The 27,371-nt window shown below is 41.9% G+C and overlaps 3 protein-coding genes across 5 annotated transcripts; 2 read left to right on the forward strand and 1 right to left on the reverse strand.

The window, feature by feature from the left end:
• The first annotated feature begins 1,431 nt into the window (after window positions 1-1,431).
• On the forward strand, window positions 1,432-5,158 carry LOC131444760 (photoreceptor outer segment membrane glycoprotein 2-like). 2 transcript variants are annotated; one of them, XR_009233769.1, is made up of 5 exons: window positions 1,432-1,826; window positions 1,970-2,761; window positions 3,247-3,493; window positions 3,897-4,259; window positions 4,473-5,158. XR_009233769.1 is itself a non-coding variant. In XM_058615384.1 (4 exons), exons 2-4 carry the CDS (start codon window positions 2,181-2,183, stop codon window positions 4,167-4,169), a joined length of 1,101 nt encoding a protein of 366 aa, XP_058471367.1. In that variant the 5' UTR covers window positions 1,432-1,826; window positions 1,970-2,180; the 3' UTR covers window positions 4,170-5,158. The 2 variants fall into 2 exon arrangements, 1 of the variants encoding a protein (XP_058471367.1); XM_058615384.1 differs by having other exon boundaries at window positions 3,897-5,158.
• Window positions 5,159-5,247: 89 nt separating this feature from the next.
• On the reverse strand, window positions 5,248-20,892 carry ubr1 (ubiquitin protein ligase E3 component n-recognin 1). 2 transcript variants are annotated; one of them, XM_058615380.1, is made up of 47 exons: window positions 20,795-20,892; window positions 18,091-18,350; window positions 17,420-17,498; window positions 16,958-17,068; window positions 15,836-15,963; window positions 15,606-15,744; window positions 15,451-15,513; window positions 15,231-15,354; window positions 15,022-15,123; window positions 14,841-14,929; window positions 14,658-14,756; window positions 14,415-14,572; window positions 14,225-14,324; window positions 13,994-14,122; window positions 13,504-13,684; window positions 13,350-13,402; window positions 13,154-13,264; window positions 12,982-13,047; window positions 12,790-12,891; window positions 12,635-12,698; window positions 12,422-12,546; window positions 12,251-12,303; window positions 11,961-12,063; window positions 11,831-11,879; window positions 11,583-11,737; window positions 11,400-11,499; window positions 11,218-11,321; window positions 11,030-11,110; window positions 10,646-10,830; window positions 10,349-10,557; window positions 10,151-10,250; window positions 9,891-10,043; window positions 9,704-9,804; window positions 9,503-9,587; window positions 9,257-9,405; window positions 9,130-9,185; window positions 8,949-9,045; window positions 8,766-8,833; window positions 8,518-8,665; window positions 8,339-8,426; window positions 8,121-8,257; window positions 7,912-8,020; window positions 7,772-7,828; window positions 7,460-7,537; window positions 7,185-7,355; window positions 6,989-7,090; window positions 5,248-6,469 (listed from the first exon to the last, which is right to left on the reverse strand). In XM_058615380.1, exons 1-47 carry the CDS (start codon window positions 20,837-20,839, stop codon window positions 6,328-6,330), a joined length of 5,208 nt encoding a protein of 1,735 aa, XP_058471363.1. In that variant the 5' UTR covers window positions 20,840-20,892; the 3' UTR covers window positions 5,248-6,327. The 2 variants fall into 2 exon arrangements, with proteins under 2 accessions (XP_058471363.1, XP_058471362.1); XM_058615379.1 differs by having other exon boundaries at window positions 15,442-15,513.
• A 60-nt stretch (window positions 20,893-20,952) lies between these two features.
• atxn3 (ataxin 3) lies at window positions 20,953-27,257 on the forward strand. The gene is made up of 11 exons (XM_058615386.1): window positions 20,953-22,402; window positions 23,474-23,638; window positions 23,723-23,767; window positions 23,863-23,948; window positions 24,058-24,124; window positions 24,209-24,296; window positions 24,376-24,505; window positions 24,637-24,800; window positions 24,970-25,114; window positions 25,208-25,272; window positions 25,384-27,257. Exons 1-11 carry the CDS (start codon window positions 22,379-22,381, stop codon window positions 25,434-25,436), a joined length of 1,032 nt encoding a protein of 343 aa, XP_058471369.1. The 5' UTR covers window positions 20,953-22,378; the 3' UTR covers window positions 25,437-27,257.
• The last annotated feature ends 114 nt before the right edge of the window (window positions 27,258-27,371 follow it).

Below are 27,371 nucleotides of genomic sequence, written 5' to 3' on the forward strand. Positions count from 1 at the left end.
AACACACAGGGAAATGGAGTCTGTGGCGCCATCTGGTGGTGTTCTGTCAAGACATCAGGGGAATCTGCTGTGTCTGTCAGTGTTGTCTCTGCTTTGGTTTTCACTGTCAGTGATGAAAGACGAGATCCTCTGCGGGGTCATGATGCTTTCATACACACACACGCTCAGATCTTCAGAGGAATAAACCTGTTTGTTGCTCGGGAATAAAGAGGCCGACGTTGACAGAATGTCAGTCATTCTGCAGCAGGAACAATTAAAACACACACGTTATGGATTAGCCGTCTGCGCTCTGTTTGCTCTTCTCCCACATCTGTGTGCGGTTCGATTTTTTCTCTCAGTGTTTTTCTGGCCACGCGCTATCCCTGGAATAAAGAATATAAGGGAATGACCTGCTGAGTTCTCTGGGGTATTAAACATAAATCAGCATGTCGTCTGCAGCCGCAGCGCCTTCTCTTGTGATGGGGCTTTCTCACTTCCTCTGGAGACAGACTTTTTCTGAGCCTGGTTTTATGATTTCACCACCTTATCACCTTATCTCTGGTGAGTTTGAAGTTAGAGATTGAGGGTGTGATGTTGAATGTCTGGAGGAAGGGGCTTGGACCCTTTTGAAATCAAAATGTAGCCTGGATCTCCATCCCTACCTCCATCCCTACCTTAAAGAGAGGACTGTTATCATTATGATCTGCTGTGGCTTAGTCACTGTTCGATTATAATGACGGCTCGGTATCAGTCATCCGGCTGAAGTATGATGCAGTCACTTGTCTTAAGGGTGCACACCTTTAATTGTCCATGATCAAAAGTCCAGAAGGCTCAGATTTGTTGGGAAAAGCAGACAGGAAGTGTAAAACTTTGGCAGAAAGACTGGAAAGAGTTCAGAAGAAGAGGCCATGTGTGTGTGTGTGTGAGATACAGAGAGTTGCTCCGTCTGCTGTGGATTTGCTGACTGGTCCGGTGGCTGCAGTAACGTTCCCCGCTTTACACAAGCTACTTTGGCACGCGTTAATCCCCTAATCTCACTCTCAGTTAACATTTCATTGGCTGATGTGTGCATTGAAATTAATGTTGCTACCAGAAGAGATTGAGAGCAGCAGGAGTGAGACGATCGCTGGAATTGAAAACTGACAAAGAGTGTCATTAATGCTCCACTTGACACTCGTATGTGAACGACTGAATGATGAACGTTTGCATTTGAAGGTCTGACGTTTGCTTGATAACCAGATAAAAGCTGGAGGAAATAATCTCCAGAGATTTTTCATCATTTCAAATAATGAATCAAGTAAATAATCTGCAGAGTCATGAGTAGGTGCAGCTCTACTTGCAGGAGTCGTCCAGTAGAGAGCAGTGCAGCGTCAGATCTTCTCTAATAAAATACTGCTTTTATTGTGTAAAAAAAGTAAAATTTGCACTAGATGAACATGTCTACGACACAATATAGAGTATAATCTCAGTCTAATCTGTCGTGTTAACAGTTGAGATTAACTATAACATATAGCAGATACACGTACGGTATACTTTTACTTTTGACTTGAATGAAAACAAACACACTCAGGCCTTTCTGTGCCAAGACTGTCAGATTTGCATCGGTGGCAGAAGGTGGGACCAAATCCCTCGCCGGGCCCAGGACTGATTAATGATGACAGGGGATTAGGAGGAGGGTCAGAACCTGGTTACTACAGTCTTACTCCACTGCTGCTGCTGCTGCTGCTGCGGCTTCTTTCATCCAAACTGTGTCACTACGGCCACATTGTTGTGTCGCAAACAGAGAAGCCGAGGAACGCCAGCAAGAGGAGAACGCGACAAGACCGGGAAATGACGTGAATGCTGAGGTAAATGTATAGATTAATATTATTCTACATCTTGATCTTTTCTATGTTGTTTCCTCTTTACACACATTTGATGATATGTCTCTATCTTGTATGCTGTGTCATAATAAACCATATTTATTTGTCTCTCTCTCTCTCTGTCGTAGTCTCAAAGAGTTGCCAGCACCTGTAATAAAACCAGTATGCCGAGTCCACATGATATTGATCATGACAACCAGGCTAAGCTGCTTATGAAAGAACCTGCGGTGAACTGTTCAACCAACCCCCCTCCCACTGATCTCCAACACCCCCTGGAGGATAACCTGTTCCTCTCCCTTCATCCACCCGTGTCCCACCCTTAATCCAAGAAAAACAGACATGGCGGTCTTGAGAGTGAAGTTCACCAAGACCAAGAGGGACAAGTTGGCCCAGGTGCTGTGGATCCTCAACTGGATCTCCGTGGTGACGGGAGCCATCCTCTTCAGTCTGGGGCTTTTCCTCAAGGTGGAGATCAACAAGCGAGTAGAGGTGATGGCTGAGAGGGACATCCAGTACATGCCCAACATGCTCATCGCCGTGGGCCTCATCGCCTGTGCCATCAACTTCCTGGGTGGGAAGATCTGCTACGACTGCGTGGACAGCACCAAGTTCTTGCGCTGGAAGCTGATCATGCTCCCCTACATCATATGCACCTTCTTCTTCACCTTCTGCGTGCTGGTGGGCGCTCTGATGTGCTACAGCATGCGCGGGGAGCTGGAGGAGTCTCTGAACCTGGGCCTGACTGAGGCCATGAAGTTTTACAAGGACACGGACACGCCGGGGAGATGTTTCCTCAAGCGCACCATGGACATCCTGCAGATAGAGTTCAAGTGCTGCGGCAACAGTGGCTACAGAGACTGGTTTCAAATGCAGTGGATCAGTAACCGGTACCTGGACATGTCTCAGAAAGAGGTGGTGGAGTAAGTACCAACTAAACTAAACCAAACTAGTGAGGAAAAAATGACATTAAAAATATATTTAGCTTTTATAATTGAATCATAAATAACTAAAACATCTCAGCATGAAACATGAACGATAATATAATCTTTTTGGGATAAGAGTCATTTTTCAAATTGAACTCATTAATAACATTAATATTCCATCAACGTCACTAAAACACATTATTTGCATAGCCTTTGTAAAGAAATCTTGAAAAGTTGAACTATTGTGACAGATGATCTCTGTACTTGTTATTACCCACTCATGACACAATGTAATCATTTATTTAAAAGTTATCTCATGAGCAAAGATGAAATGTAAATTTGGAGGGAAGTAAAAGTCGAATCCTCCTCCCTGTCCTCCTGAAGACAAAAAGAAAATATATGCTGACATTCTCTCCTCCGTAGACCATCTCAACAGTAGACCACACTAACATCCCACACATCTCCTCCTCCTCCTCCTCCAGCCGATTAAGGAGTAACGTGGAGGGGAAGTACCTGATGGACGCCGTCCCCTTCAGCTGCTGCAACGTTAACTCCCCGCGGCCCTGCATCCAAACGCAGATCACCAACAACTCGGCCCACTTCAGCTACGAGCACCAGACGGAGGAGCTGAACCTGTGGATGAAAGGCTGTCGACAGGCGCTGCTGGAACACTACAACTACATCATGCAGTCCATCGGCCTCGCCGTCCTCATCACCTGGCTGTTTGAGGTCAGGGAAGACGAGTGTCCTACCAAATATAAAGGGGGGGGGGGGGGGGGTCCAACAAAATGAACACATGGAGGCGTGAGAGTGGATGGTTGTTTGTCTCTATGTGTCCCCGTGATGGACTGACGACCTGTCCATGACTCAAGCTGAGATTGGCACCAGCGCCCCCTGCAACCCTCATGTGGAGGATAAAGTGGTAGAAGAAAAGAAAAATTCAAAAATAATTCCATCACAATATTTCATTAGAATAAATATGCTGTTAAAAGAATACAATAAGATCCAGGGTTTTTGTAGCTCCAGAGGAAAAAAACCTTGTTGAAGAACAGTGACTTGAAGCTTTATTGTCGTCTTCTTAGTTGCTTCAGTCAACGAGGATAGACACTACTCATTTTGTCTTCTGTTGCAGCTGTCAGTGCTGACAGGAGTCCGTTACCTTCAAACGTCCCTGGAAAACGTGCTGCGGCAGGGAGATCCCAACTCCGAGTCCGACGGCTGGCTGCTGGAAAACAGCTTCATGGAAACGGCGCGCATTAACCTGAACATCATCAAGAGCCTGGGCAAGAGCAACCAGATAGACGAAGCCAACAATGGAGACCCCAATATCAATGTCCCGTCCACTTCCAAAGCACACTATGGGCCAGACAATGTGCCACCAAAGCAGATGAGTGAATCCAGTTGATCTCACAGCTGGCACAGAAGCCTCAGTGAGCAACATTATACTGACACACTGACCGCCGACGTACCCAGACGACTAAAAATACATGCATATGTAAGCAGGAACAGCTGTTTGTGTGTGTGTGTGTTTTGCCTTTTTTTAACTTTTTCCAAACACAAAACCATACATTCTTGATACAACCGATCACCACGAATGTGCACATTTTACAATACATGTACACAACTGTACTGTAATCTGTTTACAAATGATATTTTACTGTTGCCTGTGTCGAAAACGCAATGTTTCATACAACCTTTTTTGTTGCAGCGCTGGAATTCAAAACGAAGTTGCATTTAAGCTTGAATTAAAGAAAGAACTCAGAGAATGGAAGACGCCGCCAAGGTAAACTATTAAAAAGACAAATCTGGCCTGATCATTTCTACTATGGGTCATAACCTACATCCTGTAAGTAATGCTGTTCTTAGGCAGACAAATACTGGCAAACACCCTCCTTGACGTAGTTGATTAATGATGTGGAGAAGTTTGAGCAGCCGTGTCTGCAAACCTAGGGAGAGTTTATTATTATTTTATCTCAAGTTTCAAGCATTTCACGTACACAAAAAGAGCATGGGCTGATTTGGCCTCGTGTTAAATACAGTAGTTGGAGCTGGAAGATGTTTTGGATGATGGTGCCATCTTCATTATCTATTCTGTGCATTTCCATTAGCACATGGGGGGGGGGGGGTTTGGTGCAGTAGGTTAGCAAACAAAGGTCCACCAAGGGTAGTAAATGATATAATACACTGATAATAGTTATTATCAATTAATAGTTAGTATTTTCAACATTTACACATAAAAACAGACAAAGATCCATGAGTAATTGAGCCACCATGTGCCTCAGCAATGATCTTATTTGTCCTTATTTGTTCACCTTCATCCACTCGAATATCTTTTGTTTATTTGCTGATGGCTTTGTCTCACGGGAAAGAAAGAACATGAGGTTGCTATGTGTGATGTGAACAATTCCACGATTTGTGGCCTCTGCTGCCTCATCTTTAATAAGCAACATCCCAAATTATGACAAACACATAATTCATATAAATAAATGTTAATGGTGGAAAGTGGCTCTTTCTTTTATTGAACGCGGACAAGACAAGACGCATTTCAGTGACAAACATTGTGTGTGGAGCTTGGAGCCTTTTTACATTTCACACGATGGAAACTTGACACCACTGCTCTGTAGATCGGCTCGTGTCTTTATTTACACAACCTGGAAGAATCATGTAATACTGGCTAACAACACAAAAAGCAAAACAAAAGGGCGCGTTCCCACGTTTCCAGCGCAAAAATAACAATAATATATGAATTAGCAGAGGAAAATATATCATATAAAACATGTTTTCAATAAACTGTGCACTTCTATTCCTTAAATAGAATATTGCAATAGTTCCTTTGACTAAACACACGGTGAAATGTGAGCGATAATCTGAGAGGACTGTGTTTCCTTCAATAAGATTAAATAGTCAGTTAATGATACTACAGTTTATTTGACTAAGACGGGTTTGGAGTTTTTTGTAAAGGGGTTTCTCGTGTTAGCAAATAGTATATTTTTGCACACCATTTATTCACTTATAATTAATAAGAAAATGCACTTATCAATATTTTACTTGGACCATCAATGAGCAGAAGTGAAGTGTCAGTCCTTTACATGTTCCCAAAATCAATGTAACAATTCAATAATATATAACTTAGAACAAATAATAGCTAACAAAACAAGAGAGCACAGCATCGCTCATGACTGAAACAAATATATAAAGTTTGAAACCAAAAAAAGAAATGGTAATGTGTACTGGATGTTGTGTCTTTATTTGAATTTTGCTTCTTTGCAAATAAGATAACGCAAAAAGAAACTTAAAAGTAAAACAAGGCGATTTGTGTTCGCAGATAAACCCGTCGTCCTCCGTCATGCGCCCACTTTCTGACACTCCCACCTCTGGACTGCAGCAGGTCTTTTATTAGGGAGGGGTTTGTAGGAGGGTTATTTGCTTATGTGTATACGTGACCTACGTGAGTGTGTGTGTGTGTGAGAGCCTCAGGTGCACTGAAGCAGATAGCGCTCAATGGCTGTGCTCTGGGTTGTTTGTTTTTTTCTCCCCCCGCCCCAACACGTGTGCTACGATCATCACAACATCTGCCACTCGAAGGCAAACATCACATTGGTCACTTCCAGGCTGCGGGCGATTTCTTCCAGGATGCAATGCTGCTGCCACAGCTGGTTCAGCTTCCTGTAGCGCTCTGGGCACAGGTGCAAAGGATTGCCCCGTCTAGAAATGTAAACAGAGACGCATCATGGTTGAAATGTTTGTCCAAAAGAACATAAAACATGTTCCATAGACCACATCCATAGTCTCACACGCTAAGATTAACCAATAGGTGTAGCAGTTATGTGTGTGGTTTGCGTTTGTGCATGAACAGCGTGTAAACGCGCCTGCATGCATGTGTGGAACTGGGACTGCTGTCACAACACTAAAAGGTCACTGTTGTACATGGTTTACATACAGAACCTTGAAGTAACTTGTTTTTGTTCATTTATTTTCAAAAACAAGCAAAACCTGATTATTGTTTTATCATTAAACAATTAATTCATTTCATGAAGTAAAATTTAAATATTTAGAGATGTAGAATAAAATGGAAATATGGAACTGCAAATGTCACACATGTAACTGTCTGCAAGTTAAGTAGGAATTGATTGTAGTAGCTTTTTATACCTATAGGGGGCAACATTGACATGGCTACAATTGTAATTCGAAGCAGACAGGAAGAAATAAACCAATAATTCTTACACAAGACTCGGGTCAGTCTCCCCGTAGTCGTCCAGGTAAGGAGCAGGATACGTGCTTACTCGAGTCTTGCTCGCCATCAGAATAATCTCACACTCTCTTATCCTGTCAACGGAAAGGCTCACGTTAATTCACGCTGCATATTTCTCGCCAAAAAAAAAATCATGTTTGCTACAAAAACGCAGAATCGACGACCCACCGTAGGAACATTCCCACACCCGCGCCACAGGTGGCGGCGTGTGCGGTGCACGCTCCCACGTCTTCCCCATCGAGCTGGCTGAAACAGCAGGAGCTCTGCGAGCACAGCATGGCCCCGCAGAACAAACACAGCGTCGGGTGCTTCCTCTCGTCGTCTGTAGACTTGGGACACCTGAGGGCAAAAAAAAAAGATAAGCGCAAAGACGACGACATAATATTTACACAGATTTCCCACCGAGAGATGTGAACAGAAGCGGCTTCAGGTTTCCCACTTACCGAAAATGGCTGGCTTGATTGAGGAGAGCACTGTAGTCGTCGGGAAGAACAATCAAACGATTCTTTGTCCTGGGATATCTGGAGAAAGGGATTATTGTTCAAATTAGTCATTTATATACTATTACTATACAAAAGGACAAACCAGCCAGAGCCTCACATTTTGAAGCTGGATCTTACTACGCAAACAAAGAAGAATATTCCTTCTGATATGCAAAGGTCACTCCACAAGGAGTCATCCGTTTCTTTATAATCTGCACTTTTTACACACTGGACCATTAAAATCACAATTACTACAGGGAAGTGTAAGTCTACCTGACTGTCTGGACTTTGCCTTTCAGAGCTTTGGTTATAGCTGGACTCCCGCTCCACCTAAGGAAGACAAAGCGCCGTCATAAAACAAAGTCCAGTGCTGGGATATTTAAATCAGCCTCGCCTCACAGCTGATCACCAACCTCTGCAGCAGTGGATTAACGGTTTCTCTGTGCTCCTGGAAGAGCTGGAACACATTGGAAGGCAGTGCCAGGTAACTGCATAGCGCCTCCATCTGTCCTTGGGCAGTAACTTCACAGACGAAAAGAAAAACCAAAAAAACATCGCCTTGAATGCACAAACCACAGCATGCACTAAAATGATGACGACACAGTCCTTTAATGTGACGTACCTGAAGTGCTCGAAAGCTCCTCTGGAGGACTGACTCCAGTAAGGCAGTTGAAGAAGAGAGCAGCACAGCGCAGGAACGGTGCAATTCCCCTCTTGACTCTTTCGGCCACAGAGCTGCCAGACACATCTGGAAGGAGCCTAACGATGAAAAGATAAAAAAAGGTCACAAGCTGACGACAAACAAAAAAAAAAAGTAATTCTTTATGGCGAATGACGTACCTTCCAGTGTGTTGTGACACCGCACTGTAGAGCTCTGCTGCTGCTCTCGCTTCCTCCGTCTCCTCTCCACCCGCCGCTGGATTGAAATCTTAACAGGCATGAAATCTTTATTATTTAGAAGTTATGTAGAAGTATTGTTAGACCACATTGTACGGTTTTTTTCCCCCCTCAGTTTGTACCTGTAGAGGTCAGGAGGACCTGGATCACGTGTGCCATGGTGACCAGGTGTAAGATGTGCAGGTGGTTGTAGGCAGAGCTGACGGCAGACGGCTGTAAGTCCACAGCCTCCTCCTGGTACAGCGAAGGTATAGATAACACTAAGCCCACCTAAGAAAACACACGTTTTAATCATTACTTTCTATTATTACGAGCCAAAAAATGCCGTTAATCACAGAATGTCGTTTGTTTTCTCCAGAAACTGAGTTACCAGAAGATGAAAAAAGTCCACTTCCAGAAGAGACGGGGTATTTTTTCTGCCCATGGTAGGTAACAAGACTGAACAGAGAGACAACACAAGCAAATCAATCGTTATAACCAATAACTCCATGTCTATGATGTAAATAACAAAAGGAATTTAGTAGTGTTTAGTATGCGTCGATTGACCACGTACCGCCCAGCATGTCTGTGAAGTGCCTTTGGATCACAGTCTGGGAGCTCTTTAGTCTCTGCGACGCTGAAAACTGAACGATCGCCTTCAGACCCGCGAGCTAAAACAGAGAATCATTTCACAAACACGGTCATTTCTAACAAATATGCGATACGTGTCGACTCGTGAGCGCGTGGCATCAAACCTGTCTGTTTTGTAAGGACCCGAAGAGCGACTTGTCTTCTTCGTCCAAGATGTTTTCTGTGGAGACAAACGCAAGTTAGGATTACAAAAAGACCAAAGAGACGGAGAGTTCAATTGCAAAGTCCTACCTATGGCCTGGATGGTGAAGGCACATGTGTTCCACGCCATCAGGGGCACGCGAGGACACAGCTCATTGGGTGCCGTCTGCAATCCCACTCTGTGGACGATGGTGGCGCACACAACCAGCATCTCTGATATGCTGGCTGAGAACTTTCGCCTGAAGACGCCAAACAACAGACAACAAATCAGGTCAACAGTGCCACTGGAAACACACGGACAAGTTAATACTTCAAAATCAGACGTTTTTTACTCACGGCTCTTGTACTCCATAGCTGAGAATGGATCGGAAGTCTGGCTGGCCTTGTCCACACAGCCCCATTTCGCCATCAGCACTGGAATCTGTAGAGGACAGAGTGATAAACCATGATTTATCTGATCTCATTTGATGGGAATAGAACAGCTGAATAAACAAAAAGCGATCATTTACATTTATCTTAACACTGCTGATCACCCACCATTGTCCTGAGTGACTGACTTGAGACCTCTAATCCTCGCAGAGAGGATCTGGATCCAGCGGGGCATGGTCAAATGCTGGCCAATTATCTCTGCGTTCTCACTACGCGAAGGAAACAAGCATTTCAATAACTTCTGCACCAGCTGTTCACTTCAGACCAACCGGAAGAAAGTGGACCGGGGACTTACTAGTTGAACATCAGTGGTTCCAGTGGGATGAGCGGGACGACAGTGTTGCACAGAGACTTGCACAGCGGACACAGGTACTCGCCGTTCTCCAGGTCAATGATCACTTCTGCATGGAGTCGATTTCTGGTTGTATTCTGGACGGCCTCGAAATATCTGTGCGTACATGAAGTAGAGCACTTAAAACACTTTCTTTTACTGTAAACTCCGATGGAAAACAAACAAAACGGGAGTATTGTCGCGATACAATTTTATTGACTTACTTCTGCCAACACGTGGCATGCATGACGTGTCCACAGCTGCCAGTGTGAGTCCCCACGGCCAGTTCAGGAGGCATGAATAAAGGATATGATGTTCCTGAGCCTTCGAGTGATAAACAGAACACGCGGGTCAGATTTTTAACTCATAAACCTCCGTCTTTAACGCGTTAGGGGAGAAGTTTGTTGAGTTTGGTGACTGACCATCTGCTCGGTTGGTTGGTATCTTTCCTCTGCACTGCGTCAGCACTGTGGACCTCTGAACACATGCGGTCAGTACCATGGCCGGGCCCTGAGCCATTACTTCCTGTTCCTCCTGACACAGAATACAGGTCAGCACGTCTCTCTTTAACGGCGTTGACCCTCGTTGGGGCCCGATGGCTACACACATCTCCTGCTGCTCCATTGCGCAGCTAGAGGAATAAACACACCCGACACAAGTGTGACTTTTTGTCACCGCCTGTCAGCGAATCGAGCTCATGTTGTAGAGGTTGTGCTCACCTTTCATCAGCAGTAACGGGCTCTAATCCCTGTGTCCCGCTGTCTGGCATGTTGTCGTACAGCATCTTGTTTGACTCGATGAAGTTTTTCTGCATCGCTGACATCTGGGCCATTATCTTCTGGCGGTGGAGTTTGGCTGCTTCTGCCTTCCTTTTCCGCTCCGCTTTCTCCTTGTCCTGCACGCTCTGGAACAAATGAAAACAAGGTTGAGGATCAGATTTCCCAGGAAGAGGAAGACACACAATGAGGATTGCTCATGTTTCAGTGGATTGTTAAATGATTTTAATCAGTGGTCAAGTTAGCTTGTCGTTTATCTCTTTTTTTTACAGGCAGCAACAAAAACATAAATGAGACATGAAATAAGAGCTTGTTGTTTTTGGCAACCTCTTCAGGCTTCGTCGTCTCCACACTCATGGACGCCGTTGGACTGGACTTCTCTCTAAGGCACTTGACAATCTCAAACATCTAGAAGACACACATTTAAGAAACAAAACATCAGCATAAATGAAGAAAAAAAAAACAAGTCAGTCCAAACACCTGATGAATGTTTTCAGATGACAAAAATAGAAAACCTGTAGAAGCCATTTAGCCATGTCTTTCTGAGCTTCGAGGGAAGGAAGAGACTTAATTTTGGACAATAAGAGGAACACCGACTTTCCATGTTCTGAACCAACTCCTGGAAAAGAAAGAGTCAAGAGTCACAAAAATACGTAAAAGACACACTTAAGAACCACGACAACTGGCTTTCACTCACTGCGAGCCTTGAGGCTGAAATCAAAGGTCACTTCCTCCACACCGTTGTCCTCGAGCTGTGTTTTCTCTTCAAGCAAGGCTTGACCGATTAGGTGCAGGGCCTGTGCGACAAAGGTTTATGTGTTTGTTACAACAAGAAGAAACAGGAAGGCAGAACAATTGTAGAGTTGAATACGTCACGTACCCTCTGAATCATGGCTTCTGTCCAGTGAGATGTCCGATCCTCTGCAACTCTCTGAAGGACGCGTCTCAGGACGTGTACGACGATGTCACAGCACAACAGACGCACTATGTTGGCGAAAGCTGGACAAAAGGCCGGAGGCAGTGGAGGACAGAGAGCTGAGAACGAAAAGATAGCAGGGAATATGTCAGTACAGCTGATGTAGAGGTCATGTACAGTAGAGAAGACTGTCATAGTTAAAAGTTACTCGCCTTTATCATTTCCCTCCTGACTCCTCCTCTTCCTCTGAGACTCTTCAGCCTACAACAAGTGAAAAAGGAGAATGAACTGAGACCTTCTTTAGAGGGTTCATGGAAAAATAGTGATGGAACATCATGTTACCTTGCTATGCTGGGATCTTGAATAGTGATAGAAGAAAGGATTGAACTCTACCAAGCGCTCTTTTTTTAGTTCATACAGTCCATGCCCCGATACTCCTGGTTTTCTAAAAACAGAAGAAGAAACCGATTAATTGAAAATTCTTAGATGGTCAAAACTTTGTCTTGTCTGGGTCTTTGTTTGGTCCGATTCTGCCTTGTCGAAGCACTCCTGACACTTCCATTGTTTCAGACGTGCTTTCTAAATAAACTTCACCTGACCCGACATGAAACACATGAGCCGTTTTTACGTACTTGAAAGTGGCAACTTTGGAAATCACCGTCTCCAGGCCCGTTTCGTGGTTTTCCTACAAAGAAAACATTGTACATTAGTTTGTGTACACTCCTTTTCTTATAAAAACACACATGCTCACTGTAAACTCTTTAATTTTGAGATACAGTATATCAGTGCGTCATGGTATTTACATTCTCTGGCAGGCCTTTGACCAGGCTACTATGAGCCATGGGTTCAATGCACAGCAAGTGGATAACCTCCCTCATGGTCACATCCTCTTTGGTCACATGACTGATCCCGGGGACGTAGCGCTCCCCTGGAAACAGAAAAGCAGTCACACACTACAGCGTGGTTCATATATAATCGAGTAAACCATGTATGGTTAGTAGAATGTGCCACCGCACCGACAATGACGATCAGCAGGTACAACATCTCTTCTGTCAGTCGGTTCCAATGTAAGAGTTCATCCTGTGACGTAGTTTTCATGAAGTCACAAATTAGTTTTTTTATTTGCATGAAAACATCGTTTTTCCTGAGTGAATATTGCGATGTCGCTTACCTGGTCTTTGCTTGAACAACTTCCATTAAAATAATCAAAGAGCTCAAATCTCAACAAGATCAGCATGAGGAAGTGATTCGGGTCCATTGTGGAAGCAGCGATCTGCGAATGTTTCGCAGGAAAGACTGTGACACGACACATAAACACTGTAGTGAAGTGAGGGGTAAACTGTTAAGTCTGATTACCACCAACCTGAAGCATAAGAACGTCCTTGTCGTACATCTCTTCCCTGCATTTTACATCCTGGTAGTAGTAAACCTGCTCACATGAAACAAATTCACATACAATGTGTTGATTAAAGGACTGCTAACATTACTACTAACAGAACCATTAACTCTTTGTCCATCCGCAGAATGCAGCATACCTGGCTGACCAACGAAAGCCCGTTTCTCCGCCACATTTCAGCCGAGACTTGAGCGGCCAGCACCACACAGCGCAGAGGATGTTCGGCCAGCTGGGTGAAATCATACCTCTCCTGCAAAAGTGAGTGAAGAAATATCGCTCTCATATGGCTGCAAAGATAATTAAGCGTCTTCATCAAATACTGCCATGCCACTTACAGAATGATCCAGGTGTTCAATTACCCCCGTTCTGCACAGAAGTACATATAACCCTATGAATCAGAATATACAGGTTAGTGAGTTCATTGATCACTAAAAAAGAAATAAAAAATACAAATTAACTAGAGAGAGAATCAAACATTAGTTCTTGTACCGGCCAGTAACCTAGAGATGGGAAGATGTATGCTGACGGGCTCCTGAGATACTTTGTATGGACGAACGTGGAGGATGTGCTTGCACATATAGTAGTCGTTGGCCTCTCGGTGAAAGGGCTGGTTATTGCAATGCATCAGGAATTTGTGGCATTCTTTAAATGCGAGGATCAAGATCTCATCCTGAAAAGGCAGATAAAACCAACAGCTATGAGAATTTTCCCCAACCTTTCACTTCACCACAACCATTCATCTGTTTGTTTTAAATAGCAGATAAAATGAAGTTTCAATTATTTGTTTACCAATCCAAAATGATATTATGTGTTACAGACATGAGCATATATGACTCTAAATGAGTACATGTGGCACAGATTTGCTCTAATCATGATTTATATTGTGTATATAGTTTGCCATCTAAAAAAAGTTGATTTTTAAAAATTTTGGGGAAAACTGATTTGAATATTTAATAAAACAAATTATACAGGAACTCACATCAGATGAACACCAGTCTTGGAACATAGCAATAATGTGGCGGAGCTGGATCTGAAGAGAAAAACCTGCTTCCCATTCTGGCTCTACAGCAATGTGTTGCCCAAACTGGCGCTTCACCTCCTCCATACCCTAATAAGGAAAGTTAAAGAAGTAAAAGAAGGTTCATTAAGTTAGCTTTAAAAACAAAGATGTAAATGTTCTAATATTACATGCTATCAAATCAAAAGTTACCTGCATGCATCTGAGCAGCCCAAGAAAGACTTTGAACCCTTCAAGGAACTCTCTCCGCAGTTCTTCAGTCCATGTTGGTGGTTTGCTGATGAGAATGTATCTGAGAAAGAGAGAGAGAAAGAAGTTATATCTTAAACACGGATCACAAAAACTGAAGTGAAAGAAAATGCTATACTGTCAGTATAATCACCTGAGATCATGGAAGATGAGCTGGATGCGTGAGAATTTCTCAGAGTTGTAGCCGAGGAAGAAGAAGCGATTATTGTCGTCCAGATGTTCGCGCAGCAGTTCCATTATAGTGTCAATTACCACCTTAATGACATTGCCGTCTTCGATCAGCTGTCTGGCCTAAAGACAAGATGGATGTCGAATGATGCTAAAGACGGTACAAAGACAACAAGTCTTAATAAAGAAGTACAGAATGTTGACTTACCAGTGTGGGTACAGTGAAGATCTGTACAGACAGAGCAGTGATGGATACACTCCTCTCATGGTCATCCTTGATGAAATCCTTCTGCAGCTGCGTATAGTGCTGAAATGATAGACATCACAAATATACTAACTCCAGTAAGGAAATCTTCCAATGAGTTTTATTTAACCGTTTAGTTGTTTTTACCTTCGTAAACTCAATAGCAAATTGCTTTTTGAACTCAGTTTCCATTAGCATGCTACAGAAAATCAGGTCATGTACGATCTTGCGAGCTCCTGCAGGAAATAAGAACCGACACCATGTTTAAGTCAAAAACAAAAAATGTGCTGAGATTTACCTCTCTGAACGAAAATCAATCCCTACTTGCCTTTGTACATCCTAGCGTCGTGCAGCATTAGTCTGCTGATGAGACAAGGCTGATCTCTGTCTGGCTTCAGTGCCACCTGACAGAAGGTCTGCCTGAGGCCAACTGCACAAGTAACACATAGGTTCCCAGTCACATGTCGTCCAAGTAAGTAAGCATAAGTGAGCAGTACAGAATAAATACGTGGGGTATGGTGAGAGCAATGGCAGCACCTGAGTAACCAATGATCTTTTGGAACCAGGAGCCAAGACGCAGGGCAAAAGTCTGATGAGCCATTACTGCTGCGTGAAGGATCTCCACACGCAGTGGCTGCAGGATGAGATTCTCTGAGTGGGACTGCAACACAGCAGTGACAGAGTTAGATTTTAACAATGATCAATGTGAAAACTTTGCCAATTCCTAAACGAAACTTAGAGACAGCACCATGTTTACCCGAATGAAGTCCTTTGCTTGCTGACAGGAACGAAGGGTTCCTCTCTTTACTGCACGCCGACCCTGTGCGACAGTTAGAGAGAGGGTAATTATGGAAATTGATTCAAATGACCCTCCATATGATAAGGATAGTAAGTAACCACACAATACTGTACCTCCTTATCAATAAGTGCTGTGTGTGTCTGTGCTTCAGCCTGGTCACAGTTAACAGAACGCTGCAGGGTGTAGATGACATGGTCGTACGAGTGGTGCTCATCATTGTACAGTACACAGTAGTATGCATTGTCTTTTACTCTGCAGGGATGGAGAAACATAAAGGTTAATAAATGGTCAGAATGCTCTGCATATGCACTCATGTATTTGCAAGGAATCTAACAGGCCATACTGAGGCAGGAGTTCATCTGGTAGGTCAAACTGTTCCTCCCACATCAAGAAATCTGTGAGGTACTGCAGTAGAACCCGAAACAGCTGCTCAGCACGATCGCACAACTCTGGCTCCAACACACACTCATCCTGTAAGAAATGAGAAAATCACACGGGCATCACATTGTTAAACACAGTATAGTGTACTTGATGTGACGTTTTCAACTATGTGACATTAATAGTCAACGTGGAGTGAAGTTTCTAAACGTGAAACTCCGACAAACTGTATTCAAACTGACATGGTAGGGCTGGACGATATTTTCCATGCAGAATGAGACAATAACGGTATTTCGATATTGTTTAATGTTGCGTTAAATTAAAAATAAAAAGGCTCCGCTAGTTTCCTGTCCAGTCGTACCAGTCGACCTGGTAACAGTAATATAAAATCTCCTGGGAGCAAACATTCCACATAGTAGCTAAGTATTTCAAACAAATGTCTGACATCTAACACGCAAACTAAACTAAACATACAGTGAGTCCGTGTGTTTACACCGCTCTGTGAGAACAAGCACTGTGGAATCTACCACAATCTAAACAACCGTGGGTGTGATAAGGCAGGATGGGTTTACGTGTTCAGTGCTGCCGTACTACTGTTGTCATGTGATCTGTCACAGCTTGTTAGGCCCAGGTTAAGATCTGGTGGTGAAGGAGAGAGAGAGAGAGGCCAGCCTGTGATGGCTTTGTTAAAAGACGCACCTGCTGTTTATGGAAAAAGGGACAGAGCATCAAGCTGTGTGTGTCCGTATAAAGACCCTGAATACAATCTTATCAGAAGAAAGCCTAAACACTATGATTGGCAATGAAAGACCAAGTAGTAAATGAACAGATTAACCGTAATAAAAGCTGCTCTCAGAACGTTTCTGTTTTCCACCAACTTATTACGTCGCATCGATTCCTTTTCTTGGTTGGTGCTGATGGACGCAGCGCTTTCCTTTTCCCATTTACTGAGTCAAAGCCACAAGCAAAAGAGCAGCATCCACATCTGGGCCGGAGAAAACAAACAATCTGGGGTACACTGACACAAAATGTGACAAGTGCACCCCTCCCACCGCAACACCCATTTCCGCTCTATTATGTAACTTACCGTTACCATAGCAGCGACTGCCCCTGGGTCATGTTTGGAGCAACAGGGGCCGATCTTCCAGGCTTCTATATCCCCACAGTCACAGAAGCCCCCGCCTGATGACGCGTGCATCTGGGAAAATAAACACATCAACTGTTCTGTCACTAACAGCAATTAAGTGAAAAAAACTGTTTAAGCTGTGGGAAGACATTATTTTGGAAAATATGGTCCAACATGAAAGGCTTATCATGACTTGATGAATGATATGCTGTGTTTTTCCCAAAGCTTATGGGGCATTTAAGAGGCCCCATAAGCTTTTATTAAGTTGACATTATTGCACAAAGTGAATAACAAGTGCTTGTCAAGAGAGAGGTACGGGTGCTTTAGTGTGTGAGTGCTAAATGTGAAATCCTAAATGTGAATCCTGTGAGCGATTAGTTAAGATTTAATTTAAAATGTGTGAATACTTTTATTGATACCAACCTTGTAACGATGGGTTTTGTGCACACTATCCTGGAAACAATCCATGCACAGGACACAAGTGGGATCTATTGCACAATCCCTGCAACAAGAAGATGATTTGTTAATGTCAACAAAAATGTATTACGAACTCAAGTTACAGATCAATGGTTTTTCCCTCAATGTAAACATTTAATCTAAAACTGATGAGCATTAAACCTGAATTGATTCACTGTCAGTGGCTGCATATTATATAAATTATGGGACCTGATTTGTTTAAGACAGAAGGGAACAAACATTTGTCCTACACAACATTCGACTAACAAAATACTACATTTCCCACAGACTGCCCCATGCCATAACCTGAGAGTCTACTCATTAAATATTTATTTCTAACACTTAGCCTACACACTGTGGTGTTAGTGTAGCACTAAAGCCTATTGAGGTAATTCCATTGTCAAATCGTTGTTGTAGCTTTACAACTCTTCACATTTCACTGAGGTACTGAGCACATTGTTTATACATGCCAAATTTCAACAATAAACCAAAACATTTTTTTTTATCTTGTTATTAGTGCCTTCTTGGCTGTGCAACACAAGGGAAAGCTCTAGAGCATAGAGCTCTTCCTTGCTTTGCATTGCAAAGTAAGCATCTATCATTATTATTATTATTACTATTTGTTAATATGTGAGAACCTGCAGGAGTAGACAGTCTCTCCCTCTCTGAATACACGTCCACAGAGCTGGGAGGAGGTGTTGCCCTGCTCAAGTTTCTCCAGACCCTCCTGAGGGTCTTCTCCAAACAGGAAACACTCCAGAGGATAGAAGAGTCGGCGCTGCACGAGCTCCTCCTCCTCCTGAGGGCTGGCCTCCTTCTTCTGACAGAAGATCTGTGGAACCTGGTCTTTCAGGTAGCAGAGCAGCGCCGCCCTGCTGTCTGCGGCCTCCAGCCATTCCTACAAAACAACATAGACGAGTGTGAGTCATTGCCATTGCCATTATCCATCTCTACTAACTGACTCATACACACATGTATTACCTACGATCCTCATAGAGATAACGGAAAGGTAGTTTTGAATTAAAGGTCACTGCAATTACATTCAAGTGTTGATTTTACTGCAGAAACAACCCAATATCCATGTGCCAAGAACTATAAATACTGTAATTTGTTACCATCTAGATATTATGATATCCAATACAAAAAGTATGACACAAGTGTTTCAAGAATGTTATTTGGTAACCATTTAAAATCATGCTGAATAACAGACTACAAAGTGATCTTTGGTATGTTTTGGTCAGGATTCATTTAAAAAGGTGTGGCCGAAGACTGTTTACGAAACAAAGGTTGAACGAGTAAATCCGGGAAATACTTCGAGTATCTCTTAACTATGTAGCTATTCCTACCTCCAGGTAAAATTCTCAACGGACCACTGATGCATTTATTATCACAACAATCAAAAATCACAAGACTCGAGCAGCATATAATAAATTGTTACAATACTTAAGAATGGTGGTCAAAGGATTATGCCATATTAATTTTTATTATAGTGCAATGTAGATGGACATGTAGTTTGTTTTGATTCATTTGTTTGTCATTATTTTATTTCACATTTAACATAAACAGAGATGTTAAGGTGAGAGCTGTATTTCTTTTTTAAAAACAGCATCAATTAGTGCCATTAGTAAGTAACCTGCCAAGTTTGAAGCATGTCAAGCCACCTGTTTAACAGACAAGCAAATAACAGTGGTGGTGGTAACAGATGGTTGCCGAGGTAACTCTCATAAAGTTCAAAGGAAGGTGCCTAATATGAACTATGCATATACATAGGGCCCCCAAACCACCAGGGGGCCCCAAAGCTGCATGTTCAGCCTCATCTGAGGAGAACTTAAATTACCTGCCTTCATTTGTAGCTGTCTCATGTGTTTAATAAACCAATTATATGCTTTTAAAATTATTGTAGGATATAAATAATATGAAAATAAGCTGCAATTATATGCGATGGCTGGTGTTCTTGTGGTGTTTTTATTATTTATTTTATTTTTGTTTTGGGTTGTGAGAATTTGTTAGCTAAGAAAAACAACTCTCAATATCCATTTTATTTATTGACGTGTAGAGGATTGTTGTTTTCCTTGTATGATATTTTTTTAAATCAGTTTAACTTGCTTGAGTGCCGCTGCTATATGGACTCCCCTGCTGCTCGTCTTTGACTAGCAGAAAACCAAAAAAAGCAGACAAGAATGTGTGTTTTGTCACAGCTGTCACATTAGCTGTGCTCAGAGCCACCAAGTACCTTACGCATTGATGTTTATTTATATGTTTATTTCGGTCATGACATTTAGATCACTCATCACACAACAGTGCAGTTCACACAATACACATAACCGAAAGGGAAAGCAGGAGAAGCAAAAGCTTATCTAGTCCCGCCCCCATTATTGCATTTACACTTCTATTCAATCTGTAAACAATGTGTCTCCGACCACCTCCCGAAGTGGTTTCTTAGATCGGATTACAATCTGACCATTTACAAGTGGTCAGCCACTGTCCAATAGCAATCAGATCACAGAAGGTACATTTTAAGGCCAGGTGTAAAGGGGGCCGTCAATAAACTAGCAGCCCCCAAACAGCATCTTGCATCGGGTCCACTCAAAGCTAGAAACGGCCCTGGATTTACCTGACGCCAACGTCTCTCGCAATTTTCGTCCCTACACCGTCGAAGTCAGGATTGCACACACTGAGTAAACCAGCTAATTAAGAGTACAGCTGGACATTCATCGATTAATAGACGTACAGACAGACATCCCTTGACTCAATAGAGATATAAAGGACGTCAGAAAATATGAAGTGTTTACCGAAAGTCTAAATGACAAAGTCTTCAAATGTCTTTGTGTTGTTGACAACGTCTATCCTGTCCTCAACAGTATCTGTCAACTCAGGGTTGATTGTACTGGTGCTAATTCGCTTCCCAAACAGTATATAATCTGATAAAAACCACATATGTTCCATTTCCACGGTGGTCTTTCACGGTGACACCAGTTTTGACCGACACGGCGATACACGAGTTCGGACGTCCGAAAAGTCGATGCCAACGTGCTGACAATATTTAATCTCGTAGTCAACTCATGCTGATGCGCTGTGGACATTCCCACACTGCTTGGTCTACACAGATAAGTCCCGACTCCACAGAGAGAAACAGACTCGCTGTCCGTGGGCAAATTGACACTGTAGCCATTGCAGAGTTAGCACGGTAGCTAACCACGACTGCTAGCTTGCTTGGTATAATCTCATTTTACTGCGACATAGAATCGTATTAAACCAAACGAGTTGTGTGTTATACATCGGTGTTTAGTCCCAGAGTCTCTATAACTGCTGTCAAGTCAATTCGCTGTTTAAAACTCATACCTTGCTGAGGTCCAGTCCGTATGAGGATTTCTCACCCTCCGCCATGTTCCATTTGCCGGTGTCCTGTGTCTTCTGGTTGCCTCAGCAAAATGGTTACCTTGCGCGTGCACACGACCTGTTCACAATCAGTCATGTGAGCGAATTTGTGAACACACACAGCACCCACATAGCTCTTTTTATGTATTTTGTGGTTGGCGTCCGTAATGTTGCACCACTGCATCATCATATGTATTGCGAAGTTTAGATTTATGAACATAAAAGGAATGTTCTTTGGTGCTGTGGCGCTGAACTAACAGTAAAAATGTGTAAAAGTAGATTATGATCATCACATTACAATTAAGGATTTTCTGAACGATTATTGTACATGTATATGCGAAGAGAATGACGGTACCGCTAAGAATTAAGATTTATAAACATCTGTGCATTATCTGCAAAAGAGAAGTGTAAGTGCATATAGAGATACACAATAACAACAATATCATGGAACGGTATTTAATTGAAATGATGAAATACAAAGAACTTATTGTCATTGTACAATACAACAAAACACTAAAAAGAATTCACCAAAAAACATACAACACATTAGAAGACTAATAATAATAATAATAATAACATAATAAATGGACATAAGACATTGTATTTATGTAGCACCTCACTAACATGGTTACAATGTGTTTAACAACACGGAAGGGACAATCAAAACAGAAATAAATAAATCAATTCATAAAACCAGAGAAGAAAAAGAAGTTAGACATAAACGCATGTGAACTTGACGCGTGAACGCGCCAGGTACCCAGTTGGTATGGAAACCAAAAGGCGCATAACACCATGTCGAGGAGGTGTCGCTAGGAGACTGCTCCCCCTGTGATAAAAACATCGGTTAAAACAAAGCGCTTGCGACACTTTTAGCTCAGAATTGCCAAACACATTAAAGTCTGCATTTGAGCCCCTAACGCTTGATCAAATCGTATACGTAGGTTTTGATATGATTAACATCATACCTAGACGTTTTGTAAACAAAACAGTAGACACCCTCTCACTCGCCCTCTGGTGGTAGACTATGGGTGTGTTTTTTGTTTGTTTGCTTTTAAATGCTGATGACGGTATATAAATGTAGCAAAAACAATATTTGTATGGGTAGTAGTTATACTGCTCTATTTGCACCACTGGGTAGTTTTGTCAGTAATAACGCTTGGGGTTGTTTATGTCTATTTCTTCTGTTCTTGTTCTTTTCTATTGGCGGTTGACAACCAGCGTATGACTGTCACCTACTGGACTGGAGTGGGGATGTGGCTATTTATTTATTTATTTATTTATTTATTTCTCTGGCGTCTTTTACTGTACTGTCTCCAATGCAATAATACATGTTTTGCCTTCTTTAAGATAGTAACTATTTTCTTTCTTCTGTCTTTCTTATTGCAGTCGCTTTGTTTGACAGTTTCTCTTGTATCGCTCAATGGAGATTTGAACGGTGACGGGAGCCCAGACGCTAGATGGCGCTGATCGAGATTGTCCCCTCTTCTCCATGGTGATGAACGCAGCGGGGCTGGAGGTCAGAGTTGAACGTTTGACAGAAAGCCGAATATGGATTCCATATTTCACGAGAAAGTAAGTTTAAATGTTATACCTAGAGCATTTAATGTCGAGTTATTAGCCGCGTATGTACGAAAAGCACCGGAGCTTACGGCGGATAGTCGATCCTCGGTGGTGTGAAGCCGGTGTCATGAGCATTGTGGTGGTGTATATCAGTATTGTTATCCAGACAGCTAGAATGCTAATTGCACCTGCTAGTCACAGATTTTTTTTGAAAAAAAAAGTTTACTTTAGGCTCGTACGAAGCTTTTTAATCGTCAGCAGGATGTTAGTAATCGAGCTAGTAACCGAACTGGTTTGGCACAGCTCTCGTTTCTGTTTAAAAGAGTAAGCGAGACTAGTTAAGCGGGTTGTTTACGTGAGTTGATCTCGCTGTATGTAGCTCTTCGAGTGTGCGACTGTTGCCGTTGGTAAGACCTAACTAATCATAGCCAAACAAGCAGTCAAACTTCATATACAATATAAAACAGTTTCTCAGGTCAAAACTCAGACATCGGCCACATACACACATATCAGTACTAATTCTACGTTCAATTTAAGGCCAGAATAGATCAAGAATTAAAAAATCTCAAAAAAAACAACCCCAGGAAACGGCACTATACTCGTCAGTTTGCAAATGAGGAAACACCAGAGGCAGCAATCCCACTAATAAATGGGCTGTAAAATAATAATAATAAGCAAAATTAAATAGATAAGTAAACAATAAAATATATCAGGATTGATAGAGACAAAATTGTGTTATAACTGGCAGGGACTGTTTACTTTAGAGCGCCTTCATTTGTTAATGAAAATATCAATATTTGACCCGGCATTGAGGAAGGACAACAATATATCACCGAACCATATTTTGACCCACCTAGTACACTTACCATTCACTTTATTAGGTACATTTGAAAATGATACAAGTGGCAGGACTGGCACATTGTGTGGTCTCCTGCTGCTGCTGTCCTTCTGCACGCCTTGATTGTAGTTAACCAGTATGGTCATTCTTCTTCAACCAGGCATTTTCACTCAAAGAACCGGCTGTTGAAAAGTTGTTCTTAATTAAGTGCCAGTGAATGTATACAACTGCCCCTGTGTTTGCAGCAAGAGGGCTCTCTCTGCGCCCAGCACTGCCTCAACAACCTTCTGCAGGGTGAGTACTTCACTCCTGTGGATCTGTCCTCTATTGCTCATCAGCTTGATGAAGAGGAGAGGATGAGGATGGCAGAGGGAGGTATGGCCAGTGAGGAGTACAGGACCTTTTTACAGGTGAGGAACATGCTGATGGAGTAGGATCATTCTAACATGCTGTTACACTGTTTCTTACTTCATGTTTTGTGGATGTGTTTGTAGCAACCATCTGGGAACATGGACGACAGTGGGTTCTTTTCAATACAAGTGAGTTTAGGACATTCACTTTTATTGCTTCTCAATATTTCTATACCCACTGATAGTAAGTGATGTCAATAACCTTGTACGATTTAATCCCTTAGGTTATAAGCAACGCTTTAAGAGTGTGGGGCCTGGAACTCATTCTCTTCAATAGCCGGGAGTACCAGAGCTTGATGATAAATCCAATGTAAAGTTTCTTCCTGTACACCTTATTATATACTTTGTCTAATGGGTTAATTTGTAGTTGCATAGGTACTTTACAATTGAAGTCTAATATTGATGGTCTTCTGTTTTAGAGATGAAAAAGCCTTCATTTGCAACTACAAGGAGCATTGGTTCACTATACGCAAACTTGGACAACAGGTATGTTGTATTTCTCTTTAAATAAAATTTTTCATACAATTTGATTTACAAAAAAAGTTCAATTTAGTTTATTTTTCATTGCAGTGGTTTAACCTGAATTCATTGTTGACTGGACCAGAGCTGATATCAGACACCTATTTAGCCCTTTTCCTTGCACAGTTACAGCAAGAAGGTACTGCAATATTGACTTTATTACATTATTTTTGAACGTTGAAGTGCAAAAAAAGACAATAATATTTGTATTTGTGCAGGTTATTCCATATTTGTGATCAGAGGAAACCTTCCTGAGTGTGAAGCAGAGCAGATCCTTCGGATCATGAGAGTGCAGCAGCAGCAGCGGCCCAGGCTCATTGGAGAGGATGAGGCCCAGACAAGTGCTGGGTATGTAACTACACAGTGTAGCTGTAATTTCAAGAAGAGCAATATTTGTTTATTTTTAATTTTTTTTAATATATTTTAGTAAAAAGTAAAATTGAACTCACTTGCGGCAACTGCCTTGCATGTGTGAGCAGCAGGTCAGCAGCTGTAAACCAGGCAGAGATGAACTTCAGTGTGGAGGATGAGGTTGTGGATGAAGACGAAGAACTGAAGAGAGCTCTGGCACTCAGCAGACAAGACATAGATGTGGAGGACGAGGAGGCCGATCTGCGCAGGGCCATACAGCTCAGCATGCAAGGTCATTCATTTAAAACGTACTTTCATCACTTTGTCCAGACTAATTGCTGCATTGCTAAGGTTATATCTATTGTCCAGCGAGTAAGCTTGTTATTTATTTCACAATCTATTCCAAGTTCACATTAATTAGTTGTAATAGCTCTTTAAAAGTTGGCTGTCTGTTTTATTAGGAGCAGTAATGAGCAACAAGTCTTCCGAGACTGAAGTGGGACATAAGAAAGCAGGCAGCCAGGCAGCAGGAAGTTTTTCAGGAGGACAAAGTGAGACTCTTACAGCTGAGGAACTGCGGAAGAGAAGACAAGCCTACTTTGATCGGTAGAGTCAGCTGCATCCTCCTATTTAAAACAGTTGTGTTCACGATTTTGCATACCAAGTGAATTTGACTTCAATCCTTTGTGTTGACTTTAGGCAGCAACAACAAGCTCAGCCAAACACCCCTCAACAACCAGACACAAAATCAACAGATGGCTCAGGTAAACAAATCTGTTTTTTTTTTTTTTTTAATATAATTATTGTTCAGATTTTTAAAGTCTATTGGATAATGACATGGAAGCTGTTGACATGTGTTGTCCTTCCTTTACTAGGGTCTGTAGACACTGAATCTGAAAAGGACCAACAACCACAGCAGAGCCAGTGAAGTTGTGAAAGGTATACCTCTGTTGTTTACCAGCTGCCTGGATTGGCAACCCCACACAGGGGTAGCTTTGCTCCTTCCTCTAACCTTTTGCACGTGCGAACACAAGGACAGTCAGAAGGCTGACACGTTTCCCCCAATAAGTTCGCGACAGAGGCTACAGAGAAGAGAACAACAACAAAGTCAAGGCAGCAGTTAGTCTCATCTAACTCAGTAGGGTACTGAGGCTGGGTAAAGGGTGACCACAGAACTCATGATGCAGTTAATCCAAGTTTGCAATTGCCTTTGTACCATGGCGCCTTCTATTTCTATTGTATACTGTTTTTTATTCTTGTTTGTTCTCTGAAAGAAATGGAAAGGAAACTTGAGCATACAATACAGCGTGTGTTTTTGTGGTTGCCGTGAATGCATACAGAGATGGGTGGTGTGTAAAGCCCACGAGAGACCAATGTTCAGAACACAGATAAAAGGTTGATTTAGTAATGACAGAGCCCTCCTACTACTTTTCACAATTGGACTTGGATTTGTTGGACATTATGATTCCAGTGTTCGTTCCAAAGAAATACCAGTGAGTGTGGTTTTGAAATCCTTTGTGCAATGTACTGAAACATCTTTCAGCCAGCAGCAGTAATATGTGTGGGTCACTTATACTTAAACATCATTTCACTTGACACTTGAACAACTATGAGTGAATTCTTAGGGTATTGATACAACGGCGTGTTTTTGACGTTGTGGCTTCATTTAAGCCGTTCATTCGTTTACTTTTAAGCTTATGAGCAGGAATGATGACGTTTAGGATTGCACAGCTTACAAACAGGGTGTTTTTCCACTTTGGCTGGATAGGTAACAACATACAGTACATATATAGAGCTACTTGTTGAATCCAAGATACTTCTGACTGATATTTTTCACATCGTGTCTAGAATAAGTTGTCATGTCAAGGGGAACAAAGTCAAAAACTGTAAACACATTGAAACTGCACCTGATAAATAATGCATTAATTTTTTCCAGCACAGTATGATCACTTAAAAACCAAAAACATATGACGTAAGTAGCCTGAATTGTGATTTTATGCATAGTTTCTCTTCATCAGTATTTGTCATAAACAATATAGGGAATGTTTTTTAAATATTAAAATAATAATTTTACTGTGATGTCACAGTTTACATTGACAGTCCCTAAAAATGCGTCCTGTATTCAGATGTGTTCATTAGCACTGAGGTTATTATAGGAAGCCATGGTCTGATCGATCACCCTATGAAATAACAGTGAAATGTTCAAGACCAGAAAGACTGTCATGTAACCTCATAATTTATTTCAAATGCAAAGAATAAACCGAAATATCAAAAATGTGTCCCTTTGCAAACACTACGAAGAGGATTTAATTTTTTTAAGCTCTCCATTTTTCATCTACAAGTTTCTGTCTTATCCTGAAAACATAGTTAGGTTATAGCGCACAATAAGGAATAAACTACATTACAGCAGTTCAATTTGCTTACAATTGCAATGTCTTCTGAAACATTCAGCATGGATATCTCTTCATACCTCCACAAAAGTACTGGATGTCACATTAAATTAGATTTTTTTGTGTGTGTTGGATTTTTTGTTTCCTTTTTTTTTATCCGTTAGCCTTTTTTTCTACACACTTGTCGAACAGTATAAAATGTTGTTGGTTAGGATTTATTTATCATGACATTGTTTTCACTTACAGCATTCTAACAATTACCAATTCATGTTTTTGTTAAATTTCACGTTACCATAGCAAATTCTTTCATTTTATGTTCGGTATTGTTCCAGCATTAAAGTGATATTCAGTCCTTCTAACGTTTGTCATGGCGTCTCTCGTGTTGATGATTTTTGACGGATTATAGAAAGTAAGTAAGTATAGTATAGGTAAAAATAATCAAATGAATAATGGTATCATTAATGGTATCAGTA

The sequence above is a fragment of the Solea solea genome, chromosome 18 (genome assembly GCF_958295425.1).
Source record: "Solea solea chromosome 18, fSolSol10.1, whole genome shotgun sequence".
NCBI classification, from domain to species: Eukaryota; Metazoa; Chordata; class Actinopteri; order Pleuronectiformes; family Soleidae; genus Solea; species Solea solea.

Coding starts and splice junctions, on each gene's coding strand:
- LOC131444760 (XM_058615384.1), top strand. CDS start 2,181: ATGGCGGTCTTGAGAGTGAAGTTCACCAAGACCAAGAGGGACAAGTTG. Junction 2,762..3,246: donor TCTCAGAAAGAGGTGGTGGA/GTAAGTACCAAC, acceptor CTCCTCCTCCAG/CCGATTAAGGAGTAACGTGG. Junction 3,494..3,896: donor TCATCACCTGGCTGTTTGAG/GTCAGGGAAGAC, acceptor CTTCTGTTGCAG/CTGTCAGTGCTGACAGGAGT.
- ubr1 (XM_058615379.1), bottom strand. CDS start 20,839: ATGGCGGAGGGTGAGAAATCCTCATACGGACTGGACCTCAGCAAG. Junction 18,351..20,794: donor ACGGACTGGACCTCAGCAAG/GTATGAGTTTTA, acceptor GTTGTTTTGTAG/GAATGGCTGGAGGCCGCAGA. Junction 15,124..15,230: donor AAAGATCATTGGTTACTCAG/GTGCTGCCATTG, acceptor TTACTTGTGCAG/TTGGCCTCAGGCAGACCTTC.
- atxn3 (XM_058615386.1), top strand. CDS start 22,379: ATGGATTCCATATTTCACGAGAAA. Junction 23,949..24,057: donor AGCTTGATGATAAATCCAAT/GTAAAGTTTCTT, acceptor CTTCTGTTTTAG/AGATGAAAAAGCCTTCATTT. Junction 24,125..24,208: donor TACGCAAACTTGGACAACAG/GTATGTTGTATT, acceptor TTTTCATTGCAG/TGGTTTAACCTGAATTCATT.